The 15,024-nt window shown below is 41.9% G+C and overlaps 2 protein-coding genes across 2 annotated transcripts; both read right to left on the reverse strand.

The window, feature by feature from the left end:
• Nucleotides 1-915: 915 nt before the first annotated feature.
• On the reverse strand, nt 916-4,269 carry LOC148912466 (uncharacterized). Its single transcript, XM_089027174.1, has 2 exons — nt 1,812-4,269; nt 916-1,688 (listed from the first exon to the last, which is right to left on the reverse strand). Exons 1-2 carry the CDS (start codon nt 4,267-4,269, stop codon nt 916-918), a joined length of 3,231 nt encoding a protein of 1,076 aa, XP_088883300.1.
• A 2,314-nt stretch (nt 4,270-6,583) lies between these two features.
• Nucleotides 6,584-8,611, reverse strand: LOC148912467 (uncharacterized). The gene has a single exon (XM_089027175.1). The coding sequence runs from the start codon at nt 8,609-8,611 to the stop codon at nt 6,584-6,586; it is 2,028 nt and encodes a 675-aa protein (XP_088883301.1).
• Between the last annotated feature and the right edge of the window lie 6,413 nt (nt 8,612-15,024).

Genomic DNA, 15,024 nt, shown 5'->3' on the forward strand with positions numbered 1-15,024 from the left:
GAGTATCAGAAGAAACGGCTAAGAATTGGCTAAAAAAACAAACCCTCTGGCAGGTTTATCTTCCCGTGCCCAAGTACATTCCCAGGCCCAGCTTTACCGTAAATACCCCTAATGAAGTTCATCAGGCAGATTTGCTTTTCATACCGCACGACAAGGTGAGAAGAAAGACCTATAGATACGCTTTGACCGTAGTTGATATCGCAAGCAGATACAACGACGCCGAACCCATAACCAGCAAGGATTCTGGAGAAGTCGCAGAAGCCCTAGGTAGGATTTATAAGCGCGTCTTGAAATGGCCCAAGCTGCTGCAAGTGGATGCGGGGACAGAGTTCATGGGCGTGGTTACCAAGACCCTGAAAGACCACAGCACTAAGATTAGGAGAGCCGAAGCAGAGTACCACAGGGGTCAGAGCATTGTCGAAAGATTCAATAAGACCCTGGCCGAGCGTCTGTTTGGGTATCAGTATTGGAAAGAGCTGGAAGATCCCTCCAAACGCAACAGGGAATGGACTCAGAGGCTCCCCCAGGTCGTCGCTGCTTTGAACAACGAGGCGGCCAGGGCTACGGGAATGAAACCCAAGGATGCCATAAAAAAGAAACACGTGGAACACAAGTCCTACGTCAGAAGTTCAAGGGCGGTCTTCCCCCAGGAAAAGAGATTAGGCGATGTCACGGTTCGATATCTCTACGAGCCGGGCGAATTAGAAGGAGGATCCAAAAGAGCTACGGATCCTAATTGGTCTTTGGAAACTTACCAGATCCGAAGTGCGTTAGCTAAGAAGGGTCAGCCCATCTTGTATTATCTTTATAATGGTCCCACACGTGGGTTTGTCAAAGAAGAACTACTTATCGTGTGATGTCCGAATGCTATCGTATGGATACCATCGTCGCACATCCACCTCTTACCATCAAATGTTACAGCGACACCTTCTCTTGGGTAACGTTGTGTATTTGATGTTTAAAGGACCGCAGGGAGTTCATTTGATGCTTCTGAGACTTTTGAGTTTGAAGTACATCCACGTACGATTGGTGAGTTAAGTCTTTCTTCACCACGTACTTTTTTACGCCTTTGGCTTTCTTATCTGCGCCGTCTGTCTTTAATACGCTGTACATTTTGGGTTTAAGACCCACGTATTCCACGATGGGCTTGCACAGCATTTCATCCTTCATCTTACCTATTACCTTTTTATTCTTTGTCGAGTAAAGTGGGTGATCCTTCGGGTAACCGCTGGTGTCATATTCGTCAATGTCCTCCATACAGTCCGCGTAAACGTCAGGCGTCTCTATCTCCATTATCAAAGAGTCGGTGTCCGTGTATAACAAGCGGCAACGGTCGCCATATTTCGGTTTAAGTTTGTCATAATAAAACTCATACATCAGCAATTTTGACAGCTCCAGCACTGAAAACCCTGTGTATACAGGCTTGTTTAGAAAGAGGTTCACCTTCTTCATGTGAATTACGAAGAAGTTCAACATGTCTACGTATCGAACAAACCCTGGTTGCGAAACGTACTTCTCCGCTTCCTCGCGGGTGTTAGCAATCTTTATGCTAACCCGCTTACGAATGTTCTCCATTGTCTTTCCAAACACGGAGTTATTCATCAACTTAAACAGGTTTTTCTCAAAGTCGTTCTTTGCTGCTGTGCGCTTTTGGGTATTAAAGTCGATGTAAGGCTGCATCCACGGTTCTTGACGAAACTTCAAAGCGCGGTGCACCTTTGTCACACGCATTCCGTGTCGCACGTAGAATTGCAGGTTGCGGTAGTGAACCACGTAATTCTTTTTATTCATCAAATTCATCGTTAACTTACGGTACGGCTTATAGTTGGGGCACAGCTTCTTTTGAAGTGGGGATAGCTGTTCGAAGGGTATTTCAATTGCTTCTGGGGCAAGCGAGTAATCATCGTGAAGGTGGTGTAATTCCTCAGGGTATTCTAAGTCAACTTCTAAGATAAAGCCTTTGCGGCTGTCAGGTCTTATTTTCATGTAAAACTCGGGCTCTCTCGGCTCCGTCCATTCAAAGTCGCGCACGGGTAAGTGCTGGGACATTGCCCAACCGTAAAGGTTGTTAGCATCCAGGTAAAAGATGTAGGTGTTTGGTTTTTCGGGGTCGTAACCCTCCACTTGGGGATTATTCGCTCGCGCGTAACGCCTGCTGGGTCCGCAAATGCCACCTCGGATGCCGTCTTCCATAAATCTATACATTTCATAATCAGTTAATAGATCCAGTTGCGTACCTGTCTTCTTTAACAGCGCACTCCAAGAAAGCCCGGGGGCTGTATAAAAGTTTGCTGGGTCTAACTGATAGTAAGACATAGCCATCTTTCGGAAACTTTGAAAGACGTCTGCTAATAGTACGACGTCTGACAACAGGTAAACGTCGTGGTAGTCACCTAAGTTCTTACATTCGTGGCTTTTCCAAACCTCCTTCGCATGCTCGTATTCAGCATCGGATATCCCCGACTCAGTTAAGGTGCTGTAGAAACATTCTTGTGGTGGCAGCTGCGTTTCTTTAAAGCGATCCCAGGAGTTCATGTACTCATATGGATACATACCTTTCCTTTCTGCGCCGTATTCGTCGGATATCGGTGAATCCTCGTTGTATTTAGCTAAGTTGGCTAAGGAATCTGCCATGAACTGCTGTGAGTCCAGGAATTTTAGTTTGCCAATGGTTACGGACATATACCGTTCTTTGTTATTAGGTATGCACTTTACTTCGTGCCCTTCCACACCTTGCAATAGTAAATGGGAGTCGTACCCACGAAGATTGTGAAAGAACACAGGAATCTCCATGTTTAGGTCTATCCTTTGCCTGCATTTCAAGTGGGCTGCACCCTTAAATTCACCGGTAATTTCACAGCAATCAAGAACTTTGTCCGTGTAGAAGTCTTCCTCTAATGGCTCACCGCAGTGAAAGCAGTGCGTGGAGGGCTTACCAGGCTTATCCCCATTTTTTGCGTAACGTCCGCATGTAGGGTGTGCTTCTCCCAAATAAGCTCCATCCTTAGCACAGGCTTTCTTTGCTCGGCGTCCGTACTTTAACAAACCTAGCTTGCAAACGTGGCACTCCTGTGCTGCATGATATGCTCCTAACTGCTCTTTGGTTAACTTAGTCTTCTTCTTATGCGTTAAGCGGCGTCGAATGTCTTCTTCCTCTTCTTCTAAAGCCGTAAGAAACTTCCTCGCGGCATTAGGACCCCGGTAAAGCACTGGTTCGTCTGCTTCACCGTCGAAGCGGACAACTACGTAGCCGTACGAGCAAATCTCGTGTAGTCCTTTCTTTTGCGTGTTACCGGCTTCCTCATACTCATCTGTAATCAAGGACTCGAAGTCCGCGTAAATCACGTAAGGCACCTTGTTTTGCCGCTTATGGTCGTCGTATTGTAAGTTCTTGTCTTCTGGTAGCTGAATTCTTTGAGCTGGCTCCTCAACTCCTCGACAAATTCTGTCATGTTTCTTCAATGCTTTTAGGTCCTTAAATGGTAGCAAGCAGGCATCGCAAAAGAACCTCTTATGTCCGTTTTTGCTATGCGTCGCAAATAGGCGGCTCGTCGACTTTACCCACGAATAATGCTCGCCGTGGTAGAAAAGGTGTATGCGCTCTCCCTTACGGTCTGAAATATGTAGTGGGACTATAGTCTTTTCTCGAACGCCGTAAACGTTTATCGTAAGGTCGTTTCGTTCTTCAAACTCTGGTATGCATCGTATTTCCATTGGGAATTCAACGTTAGACCAATCTAAGTCGTCGTGTGGATACTTAGACGTCCTAAATGCGTTTTCAGTGGCTGGATACAACGCTGATCGCAGCGCCCATTGAAAACATCTATTATCTTTATTACGCACGCTAATTATTGCCTTCTTACGCTCTATGAAAGTTGGCAGTGGCACGTAAGAACCACCGCGAATCGGTACGTAACGGGCAATGCTAATCGTAGCACGTTTGATGGCTGTTACAGTCCATCCGGATCCTTCTCGGGTGTACTTAGCGAGCGTTTCCAAAATTGGCTCAACTTGCGAGGACACCTTTTGCTCCAAGTCCGTCGACTCTAAGACTGTTAGCGTTTTGGTGCGCAACCAAACTGTGGTTTCTGTGTCGTCTTTCATTAAGTCAACCTCCACCACAACGGAGACTTTTGCAGCTCCTAACTCTCCTATGCCCTTCTCTATTAATCGCTGCATGCGCCTCGCGTTCGTATCCCAATACCGTCGCAAATCTATTACGGAACTGCCAGGAATGGTGTATGTTTCGAAATTGTATTGCGAGTCCATTGTCTATATATAAGGAATATCTTTTGGGAAGCGTTGTGGGTAATGCCTGTAAAGCTGTTTTTGACCTCATAAGTACCCGCTTCGTAAGCCTCCTGTAATCCCCGTGGGTCATTTTAGGAGCTCATTTTCGATTACTACCAAAGTTACTTAATAGTAAAAATCCGGTTACTATAAATGGGGAGTTGGCGCAATAAATCCCCATGTTGCATCCGAAATACATAGTAAAAGTAGTGGTACTCGAGGAGGCGAATCCCCCTATAGGACTCCTAAATGCGGGCGTTAATGGGGGTCGGGGGGTGAATCAGGAGTGGCATCCCCTATACTACTTTTGGAAAACCGAATTTTCTTGACCGTTTTCGATAGGGGAATCATGTTCAACAGCAAATTTCCGGCTAAAATACGTCTATCTAGTAGTTTTCACCTCCCCCGGCCCCTCCCCCCAGCGCTGGCTGTGTGTACCAAACAATGGCTGTGGATGTTCTATACTCCACATTACATTGTGCCTTTAAACTCTTCCATCATTCACGTTAGCACACGCCAAACTACATAGTCTTGTAGCCAGAGCTCCAAAGTCGTTGCTTTTTTTGATTTGGGGGCTGCAGCTAATGTACCGGCTGAGAAATTAAGGATTTTCTTGGGGGAGTCCTTGCTAATTCAGCAAAATGCTCTTATAAGCAAATGTATGTGAACGCAACAGGAACTTTGCCAATTCCTTTAGAAACGTCATTTCGTCTGGAAAACCGAACTTTCTTGACCGTTTTCGATAGGGGAATCATGTTCAACAGCAAATTTCCGGCTAAAATACGTCTATCTAGTAGTTTTCACCTCCCCCGGCCCCTCCCCCCAGCCCTGGCTGTGTGTACCAAACAATGGCTGTGGATGTTCTATACTCCACATTACATTGTGCCTTTAAACTCTTCCATCATTCACGTTAGCACACACCAAGCTACATAGTCTTGTAGCCAGAGCTCCAAAGTCGTTGCTTTTTTTATTTGGGGGCTGCAGCTAATGTACCGGCTGAGAAATTAAGGATTTTATGATAATAATAATAACTTTATTTAAGTCTCTATCTTCTAGCCGGGCACAAGTACCCTACTAATCGGGGAGACTATAACATAATACTAGAAATTTAAATGATAATATAAACAGTAAATAAAATTTAAATATAAATGTAAATATAAATATATATAAATATATAGGTAGATATAAGTCTATGAAATATAAATATAAATATGATTCCGTTAAAAAAAAAAAAAAAAGATAAATAAATATAGATATAGTTTCGATATTTGTTGAACTCACTCAGTTCTCATAGTAAGAGTAAATAGATAGATTAATATGATTGAAGCGAGTGTTACTTTATCAACTTAGTCAGGTCTGAAACTCTTATTCCTTTCTTAAATGCTTGAAGGGATGGCGATGATCTGAACGAAGTACTAAGCTTAGACCATAAGTGTGGTCCAAAATACCTTAGGCTATTTCTCCCATACTTTACAGTGCTATAGCTAGGCAATGAAAAGTCTATGTTCCTTAGATTATATTTATGCGTGGGTGATTTAAATAAGTCAATTAAAGTTCGTGGTAATAACTTATTTTTGATTTTATACATGAAGATCACAATGTTCTGGAGTCTTCTGTTGTACAATGTGGTGAGCTTTGCTCTCTTCAATAGTTCTTCGTAGGGTGACTCATAGTCGCAGTATACAGCTCTCAGTCCTCTTTCGTTGATTCGCTCTAGTTTATTTTTGTTGCCTGCTTTGCAAAAGTGCCAGACTAGACTGCAGTAATCAAAGTGAGGTAGAATGGCTGACTTGTAAATCTGCAGTTTCGCGTGGATGGTTATTAATTTACGTAACCGTGTGAGGATTCCTATCTTCTTGCTTGTTGTAGAACAAATAGATGATATATGGTCTGTAAATATCAGTTCCTTGTCCAGGGTCACTCCTAGCAGTTTAAATTTATCTTCCTGACTGATGTTAAAATTGCCTATAACAACGTTCCTTGCATCTTGTACGTGTTTGTCTCTGGTCATTACCATGGCTTTATATTTACTGATGTTGCCTTTCAAATAGTTCCGTCTGTACCAATCTGCGGTGTTACTACCATCCTGTTCTATAGAGTTAATAACCTCTTTCATTTCCTTGTGTGGTGAGTAGAGTTGGTGGTCGTCTGCATACATTGAAAGTTGTGATTTTATTTCCTCATAGAACAGATCGTTTTGGAATATGTTCCAAAGGGCTGGTCCCAGTGCAGAACCCTGTGGACATCCTCTGTTTACTAATTTCCAGTCGCTAGTGTAGTTTCCAATTCTCACTCAGTTTTCCCTGTCTTCGAAGTATGATTTAAAGAGCTTGATGGAGTCGTTTGAGAGACCATAGGACTGTAATTTAGCTAGCAATAAAGGCGGGTACATGGAGTCGAAGGCCTTACTCATATCGGTTGATAAGACGGCTGCTGATTCATTGTTGTCTAATGACTGTTTCCAATCTTCCACTAATCGAACTAAGGTAGTCTCGCAACTATAAGTACTTCTGTAAGCTGACATGAATACATCAAGGATATTTTCAGATAGTTCTTTCAGCTGCAGGCAGAGAAGTTTTTCAAAAACTTTATCCACTGATATTAGCACGGTGACTGGTCTGTAATTCTCTATGCACAAAGGATCATCGTTCTTGTGAATTGGAGTCCATTCTCCGCGTTTCCATTCCTTTGGCCACACCCCTTGCATGATAGCCTGATTGTACATCGTTGTTAGAGGCCCTGTTAGTTCCTCTGCTGCCAGCTTAAGAATACTTGGGGGTATGAGATCATATCCCATTGCCTTGTTAGGGTTTAAATTATTCAAAGCTGAAAGTACCTCGCTGTGTTCGATGGTTCTAAAGCTGAATATATTTTCGGCCCATTTGTCCTTGATCTTTTCAACACTCACATGATTCGAGAGAAGGCCTTCAGTTACTCTTGGTATGTCCCCGATGTTGTCTGCTATTGTAGAAAAATAGTTGACAAACATTCCTGCCACTTTACTCTGATCTTGAACCACTTCGTCTCCAGCCTTAAGTATAATCTCGTTGTTATCTTTATTCTTGTTATTCATAAAAGGTGCAAAAGTTCTATAAAAGGATCTGGGATTTTCTTTTAGGTCCACAGCTTTAATTCTCCAATAGCTCTTTATTGCTTTCCTTCTGAGACGGGATGCGACGTTTCTCCAATGTCTCATCTCTTTCAGACTTGCTTCGGTTTGTAACCTTTTGTGTCTTTTTGCCGATCTTCTTTTCTTTCTTATTGCCTCTTTCCATTCCGCTGTTATATAAGGTGCATCTCTTTCCCTCACTCTCATTTTTTTCAGGGGCATGTGTTGGTCTAGTACTTTGATCATTTCGGTGTGCCAGGTTGTGTACTGCTCGTCTACAGAGCTTAAATTATGTAAATTAAGATTTCCCATAGCATTTTTTATGTCTTCCTTGACTTTATTTTCATCTAGGTGTCTTGAGCTCCTAAAAGATATGACTTTGAATGGATGTTGTTTCACTTTGGGTTTCAGAAAGCCATAGATCATAGCGTGATCACTCAGACCAAAATCAATGACTCCCGCTGTATCAAACAAATCATCCCTGTTGGTAAGGATTACATCTATGAGTGTTTCGCTGGTGGGAGTTACTCTCGTACACTCTTCGATTAGACATGTAAGACCAAATACATCTTCTAGATCGTTAAGAATCTTTCCTTCTATACTGCTTGGCTTGAGCTTATTAAGATTTAAATCACCAAGGACCATTACGGTCTGTCTCTTGTGAAGAGCCCATGTGAGTATGTGATTCAGTTCGTCTTGGAGATCCGAGTAATATTTACTGTTGGGTGATCTTGATGGTGGCCTGTATAATCCTAAAACGACCGAGTTATGTTCACCAATCTCGACGTCTAGAGCGAGGGGTTCCAGTGTGCTGTAAGTTTTCGTCAGCTTCAGTCGTTTGACTGCTATCCCCGATTTTATGAACGCCATCACTCCTCCTCCGCCTTTCGCCCTGTCATTTCTGAACATTCGATATCCAGCAAGCTTAAATAAACTGTTTGGATATGTAGAGTCGATTTTGGTCTCAGTCAATATTAGTATACTTGCTTTCAGCTTGTTGTTAATTTCCTTTAGTTCGTCAAATTTGTTCTGAATACTGTTTATGTTTAGATGTACGAGTAAATCTTGGTTGTGGTGCTTTTGTCTCTTGCGTGACATAACAAGAAGCGGGTCTTCGTCCGACGCAACCGAGTGTAACGAAGCATTTATGTCGTTAGCAGAATAATTCGAACTGAAACTCAAATTCATATAGGTAGAATTTCGTGTAGACATGGTGTACAGATCCAGGACTGCTTATGCTTGTAATTCTTGCTAAGATGCCCAGAACACTTAAGGTGATACGGTGTTTGACATGTTTGGTTGGCATTGCACAGTTCGATGGTTCGAGGCGATAGTTCTTTGACATGTTTTACATTTTGTCCTTACGCTTGTGTTTGGTCCAGGATTAGGGCTGATGTCTCCACACTGTGCTAGTCTGGTTAGGTTGAAACAGGCCATGGTGTTGGGATAGTATCCCAGCCTTGAACCCAAGTAAATTTTCTTCTTGTTTTGAGTGATATTGGAAGAGCTCCAACGGTCATCCCAGGCTTTCAAGTGAAGAGTTGTCCAGAAATCCGGTCTCTGAAATTTTTTGACGTCAAGAACGTTCTGGACGTCTTCAGAAGTCGTTAAGTACGTCTTAATAAATAGATGAGCAAGTATCATAACCATGTACATTCGTAAATTCAAACATTTGGCGGGAGAAGCCAAATGTGCCGCCATCTTTAAAGCACAGCAATCAGCAATGAGCATTTTCTTGGGGGAGTCCTTGCTAATTCAGCAAAATGCTCTTATAAGCAAATGTATGTGAACGCAACTGGAACTTTGCCAATTCCTTTGGAAACGTCATTTCGTTTGGAAAACCGAACTTTCTTGACCGTTTTCGATAGGGGAATCATGTTCAACAGCAAATTTCCGGCTAAAATACGTCTATCTAGTAGTTTTCACCTCCCCCGGCCCCTCCCCCCAGCCCTGGCTGTGTGTACCAAACAATGGCTGTGGATGTTCTATCCTCCACATTACATTGTGCCTTTAAACTCTTCCATCATTCACGTTAGCACACACCAAGCTGCATAGTCTCTTAGCCAGAGCTCCAAAGTCGTTGCTTTTTTTTATTTGGGGGCTGCAGCTAATGTACCGGCTGAGAAATTAAGGATTTTCTTGGGGGAGTCCTTGCTAATTCAGCAAAATGCTCTTATAAGCAAATGTATGTGGACGCAACAGGAACTTTGCCAATTCCTTTAGCAACGTCATTTCGTTTGCAAAACCGAATTTTCTTCACCGTTTTCGATAGGAAAATCATGTTCAACAGCAAATTTCCGCCTAAAATACGTCTATCTAGTAGTTTTCACCACCCCCGGCCCCTCCCCCCAGCGCTGGCTGTGTGTACCAAACAATGGCTGTGGATGTTCTATACTCCACATTACATTGTGCCTTTCAACTCTTCCATCATTCACGTTAGCACCCACCAAACTACATAGTCTTGTAGCCAGAGCTCCAAAGTCGTTGCTTTTTTTATTTGGGGGCTGCAGCTAATGTACCGGCTGAGAAATTAAGGATTTTCTTGGGGGAGTCCTTGCTAATTCATCAAAATGCTCTTATAAGCAAATGTATGTGAATAATAATAATAATAATAATAATAATAATAATAACTTAATTTTATAGCGCTTTTACCTATGATGTTCAAAGCGCTTTACAAACAATATAACAAATATAAATAATTACTGAAATATCAAATAATCAAAAATCTAACTACTAAACTATCTTAATGACTACATTCTATAAAAATATAATAATCTAGTAATTATAAATATATATAAAATGAATAACTAATCTTAAAAACTAACCATAAGCCTCTTTATATAAAAATGTTTTTAGCTTTTTCTTAAAGGTATCCAAACTTGAACATAATCTAATATCTTGGGGAAGAGTATTCCATAACACAGGCCCACAAATGGAGAATGCCCTAGCGCCATAGGTCTTAAGCTTAAACTTGGGTACCCTGAGCAATCCCTTGGCAGATGAACGCAATGTGCGAGATGGAACGTAAGGACACACTAAATCACTAAGATAAGTTGGCGCAATACCATTCACTGCCTTAAAGACAAAAAGAAGGATCTTATACTTAATACGCTGTTCAACTGGGAGCCAATGCAGCTCCATCAATACTGGTGTAATATGATCTGATTTGCGTGAAAGACTAATAAGCCTAGCGGCAGCATTAAGAGCATATTGTAAGCGTTGCGCAAGGTGTTTGGGTAAGCCAAACAATAAAGAATTACAATGATCTATCTTCGAAGTCACAAATGCATGAACTAGGATTTTTGTGGTGTCATAGCTTAAATACCTTCTAACGCGTGCTATGTTCCTAATATGGTAAAAAGCAGACTGGCAAACTGCAGTAACTTGTTTAGCTAAACTTAGAGTCCTATCGAAAACTACACCAATGTTCCTTGCACGTTCAGGAACTTTAATGAGTTCGTTAGCAGCAGAAATAGTGTCCAGTGGTGGCGATGGACGATGCTGCGCATGCAGTAGAAGAAACTCTGTCTTGTCGTTGTTGAGCTTCAAGTTGTTGGACAGCATCCAGCAATCAATATCACGTATACATGCTTCAACCCGGTATCTGCAAGAATCCATGTCACCTCCAATGGAGCAGTTGAATGCGTAGAAAATCTGCGTATCATCCGCGTAGAGGTGAAATGAAATACCATGATGCCGCATTATATCGCCTAATGGTGAAGTGTACAAAGTAAAAAGGACTGGGCCCAAAACGGATCCTTGTGGCACACCGTACTCCAAGTTGAAAACGTCCGATCGTTGGTTTTCAACACAGATGACTTGTTTGCGATCAGCAAGGTAGGAACGAAACCAAGCAAGAACTTTACCACGTACTCCAAAACGAGAAGAGAGTCTTGAAAGCAGGATGCGATGAACTACAGTGTCAAATGCTGAAGACAGGTCTAGAAGCAGCAGGACAACACATTTGTCATTATCAATGGCACGAAGGATGTCATTCTGTACTCTAATAAGGGCAGATTCAGTGCCGTGGCGTTCCTTATATGCAGATTGAAAAGGTTCAGTTAAGCTATTGTCATTTAAATAGGCAGTTAGTTGTGAAGACGCCACTTTCTCGCAACACTTCGAAACAAACGGAAGATTCGATATAGGTCTATAGTTGAGCAGTTCTTCATGGTCCAAAGAGGATTTCTTAAGTATAGGTGAAACAACTGCTTCTTTCAATGATGTAGGGAGTATAGAAAGTTCCAAAGATAGGTTAACAATACGGGTGATTACAGGATACAACAAATCAGTACACTCCTTCATGATGGAAGCTGGAATTGGATCAAGCACACAAGATTTGACAGCGGACGCACCAACATAGGTTGACAGCTCCTCAACAGTAACGTTCTTGAACTCGCAGAATACAGCTTGGCAACAGTCAGAATCAGGAAACGGATTGACGATATCTTTCGTTCTTGTCTTGAGATCACTACTGAGCTTTGATATCTTACCATGAAATAACTCGGCAAAAGAGTTTGCTAGAGTTCTTGGACAATCAGTTGAAGGAAGTTTCTTCTCGGGTTGACGATGGAGTAGCTTGTCAACACTTGAGAAAAGCGCCTTGGGGTTAGATTGGTTATTCTTGATCAGGGCAGAAAAATAATTCATCTTGGAATCGTAAACACACTTGTTAACGATGTTGCATTGTTCAACAAACAGGCCTCTATCCACAGTCAAACCTGACGCCCGCCAACGTCTTTCTAATCTCCTCCTTTTCTGTTTCTCGATCTTGATCTCATAGAATACCACGGTGCCGATGGACGTAGTGTGATTAGGCGGTTCCTTACAGGAGCATGCTTGTCTAACAGGCCTGTCAACTCTTTATTATAACGATGGACTAGATCAGCAACATCAGCAGTGCAGACATCATTAGCAACCACAGGTAACTGGATAACATCATCGCGAAATCGTTGAATATCAATAGATTTCAGTTTTCGATAAGAGATCTCTTTCATCTCAAATGAAGGCTTGACTAAGGATAACGTACAATGGACAGCAAAATGGTCTGATAATGCAGGATCAGTTACCGAAAAACTGCTGGCAAAGGAATCATCAGATCTAGTTATGACAAGGTCCAGGATGTGACCACTCTTGTGAGTAGGAGAACTGATGTGTTGCTTGAGATTGAAGACATCAAGTAACTGAGAGAAACGAGGAGCAGTAGGGTCATTTGAATTGTCAACATGGAAGTTGAAATCCCCAGCAATGAGTAAAGAGCCAGAAGTAGCGATCAGTTGTTCAAGAAGGATAGGAAACTCGTCAAAAAATAGTGCCAATGAGCTATCGTTAGATTTAGATGGAGGAGGACGATAGATGAGTAAAAGCCGCAGAGTAGCACTCGACGTGTGAACGCAACAGGAACTTTGCCAATTCCTTTGGCAACGTCATTTCGTTTGGAAAACCGAACTTTCTTGACCGTTTTCGATAGGGGAATCATGTTCAACAGCAAATTTCCAGCTAAAATACGTCTTTCTAGTAGTTTTCACCTCCCCAGGCCCCTCCCCCCAGCGCTGACTCTGTGTCCCAAACAATTTCTGTGGATGTTCTATACTCCACATTACATTGTGCCTTTAAACTCTTCCATCATTTACTTTAGCACCAACCAAACTACATAGTCTTGTAGCCAGAGCTTCAAAGTCGTTGCTTTTTTTGATTTGTGGGCTGCAGCTAATGTACCGGCTGAGAAATTAAGGATTTTCTTGGGGGAGTCCTTGCTAATTCAGCAAAATGCTCTTATAAGCAAATGTATGTGAACGCAACAGGAACTTTGCCAATTCCTTTGCAAACGTCATTTCGTTTGGAAAACCGAATTTTCTTGAACGTTTTCGATAGGGGAATCATGTTGAAGAACAAATTTCCGGCTAAAATACGTCTATCTAGTAGTTTTCACCTTCACCGACCCCTCACGCCAGCTCAGGTTGTGTGTACCAAACAATGGCTGTGGATGTTCTATCCTCCACATTACATTGTGCCTTTAAACTCTTCCATCATTCACGTTAGCACACACCAAACTACATAGTCTCTTAGCCAGAGCTGCAAAGTCGTTGCTTTGTTTTATTTGGGGGCTGCAGCTAATGTACCGGCTGAGAAATTAAGGATTTTCTTGGGGGATTCCTTGCTAATTCAGCAAAATGCTCTTATAAGCAAATGTATGTGAACGCAACAGGAACTTTGCCAATTCCTTTGCAAACGTTATTTCGTTAGGAAAACCGAATTTTCTTGAACGTTTTCGATAGGGGAATCATGTTCAACAACAAATTTCCGGCTAAAATACGTCTTTCAAGTAGTTTTCACCTCCCCCAGCCCCTCCCCACAGCGCTGGCTGTGTGTAACAAACAATGGCTGTCGATGTTCTATACTCCACATTACATTGTGCCTTTAAACTCTTCCATCATTCACGTTAGCACACACCAAGCTACATAGTCTTGTAGCCAGAGCTCCAAAGTCGTTGCTTTTTTCATTTAGGGGCTGCAGCTAATGTACCGGCTGAGAAATTAAGGATTTTCTTGGGGGAGTCCTTGCTAGTTCAGCAAAATGCTCTTATAAGCAAATGTATGTGAACGCAACAGGAACTTTGCCAATTCCTTTGCAAACGTCATTTCGTTTGGAAAACCGAATTTTCTTGAACGTTTTCGATAGGGGAATCATGTTCAACAACAAATTTCCGGCTAAAATACGTCTATCTAGTAGTTTTCACCTTCACCGACCCCTCACGCCAGCTCAGGTTGTGTGTACCAAACAATGGCTGTGGATGTTCTATCCTCCACATTACATTGTGCCTTTAAACTCTTCCATCATTCACGTTAGCACACACCAAACTACATAGTCTCTTAGCCAGAGCTGCAAAGTCGTTGCTGTTTTTGATTTGGGGGCTGCAGCTAATGTACCGGCTGAGAAATTAAGGATTTTCTTGGGGGAGTCCTTGCTAATTCAGCAAAATGCTCTTATAAGCTTTAGCAACCAACATGTGGAAGGAATATTTTACCTTGTAGTAACTCACTGAAATCATGTGACAAAAAGATTATAAGCAATTTGCACAACTATTAAACAGACTAAGAGAAGGAAGGCATACCCAAAATGACATTGAACAGCTTTAAAAAAGAATCATTAAATTAAAACCTGGTGAACAGAATTATCCCATTAATAAAAATCATCTCTTCTCAACAAATATATTAGTAAATCAACACAACACTACCGTATATCAAGCTACACAGACTGAGAAGGCTGAAATTAAATGTATTGACATTATTGTTGGAGATATGTCTGATGACCTGAAAAAGAAAATGAAAGAGAAAATTCCAGATGATCCCACTAAAACTATGGGCTTATATAATATTGTTTCAGTTGCTGTTGGAGCGAAATATGATTTGACTACAAATGTCAATGTAAACGATGGTATGACAAATGGTGCTGAATGTATCATTAAAAAAAAATAGATTATAGAGTTAGAGATTCCAATAGACCAAGTATAATCTGGGTGTCTTTTCCACAAACTGACGTTGGCCTTAACCACCGCAAAGAATTAGCTCATTTATTTACCAATAATGTTGATAAAACTTGGACACCAGTTTTAGAGATAACCA

Source organism: Actinia tenebrosa, unplaced genomic scaffold (genome assembly GCF_029948245.1).
Source record: "Actinia tenebrosa isolate PJP-AT-01 unplaced genomic scaffold, QUT_ActTen_1.0 PGA_scaffold11__36_contigs__length_13525064, whole genome shotgun sequence".
Lineage (NCBI taxonomy): Eukaryota > Metazoa > Cnidaria > Anthozoa > Actiniaria > Actiniidae > Actinia > Actinia tenebrosa.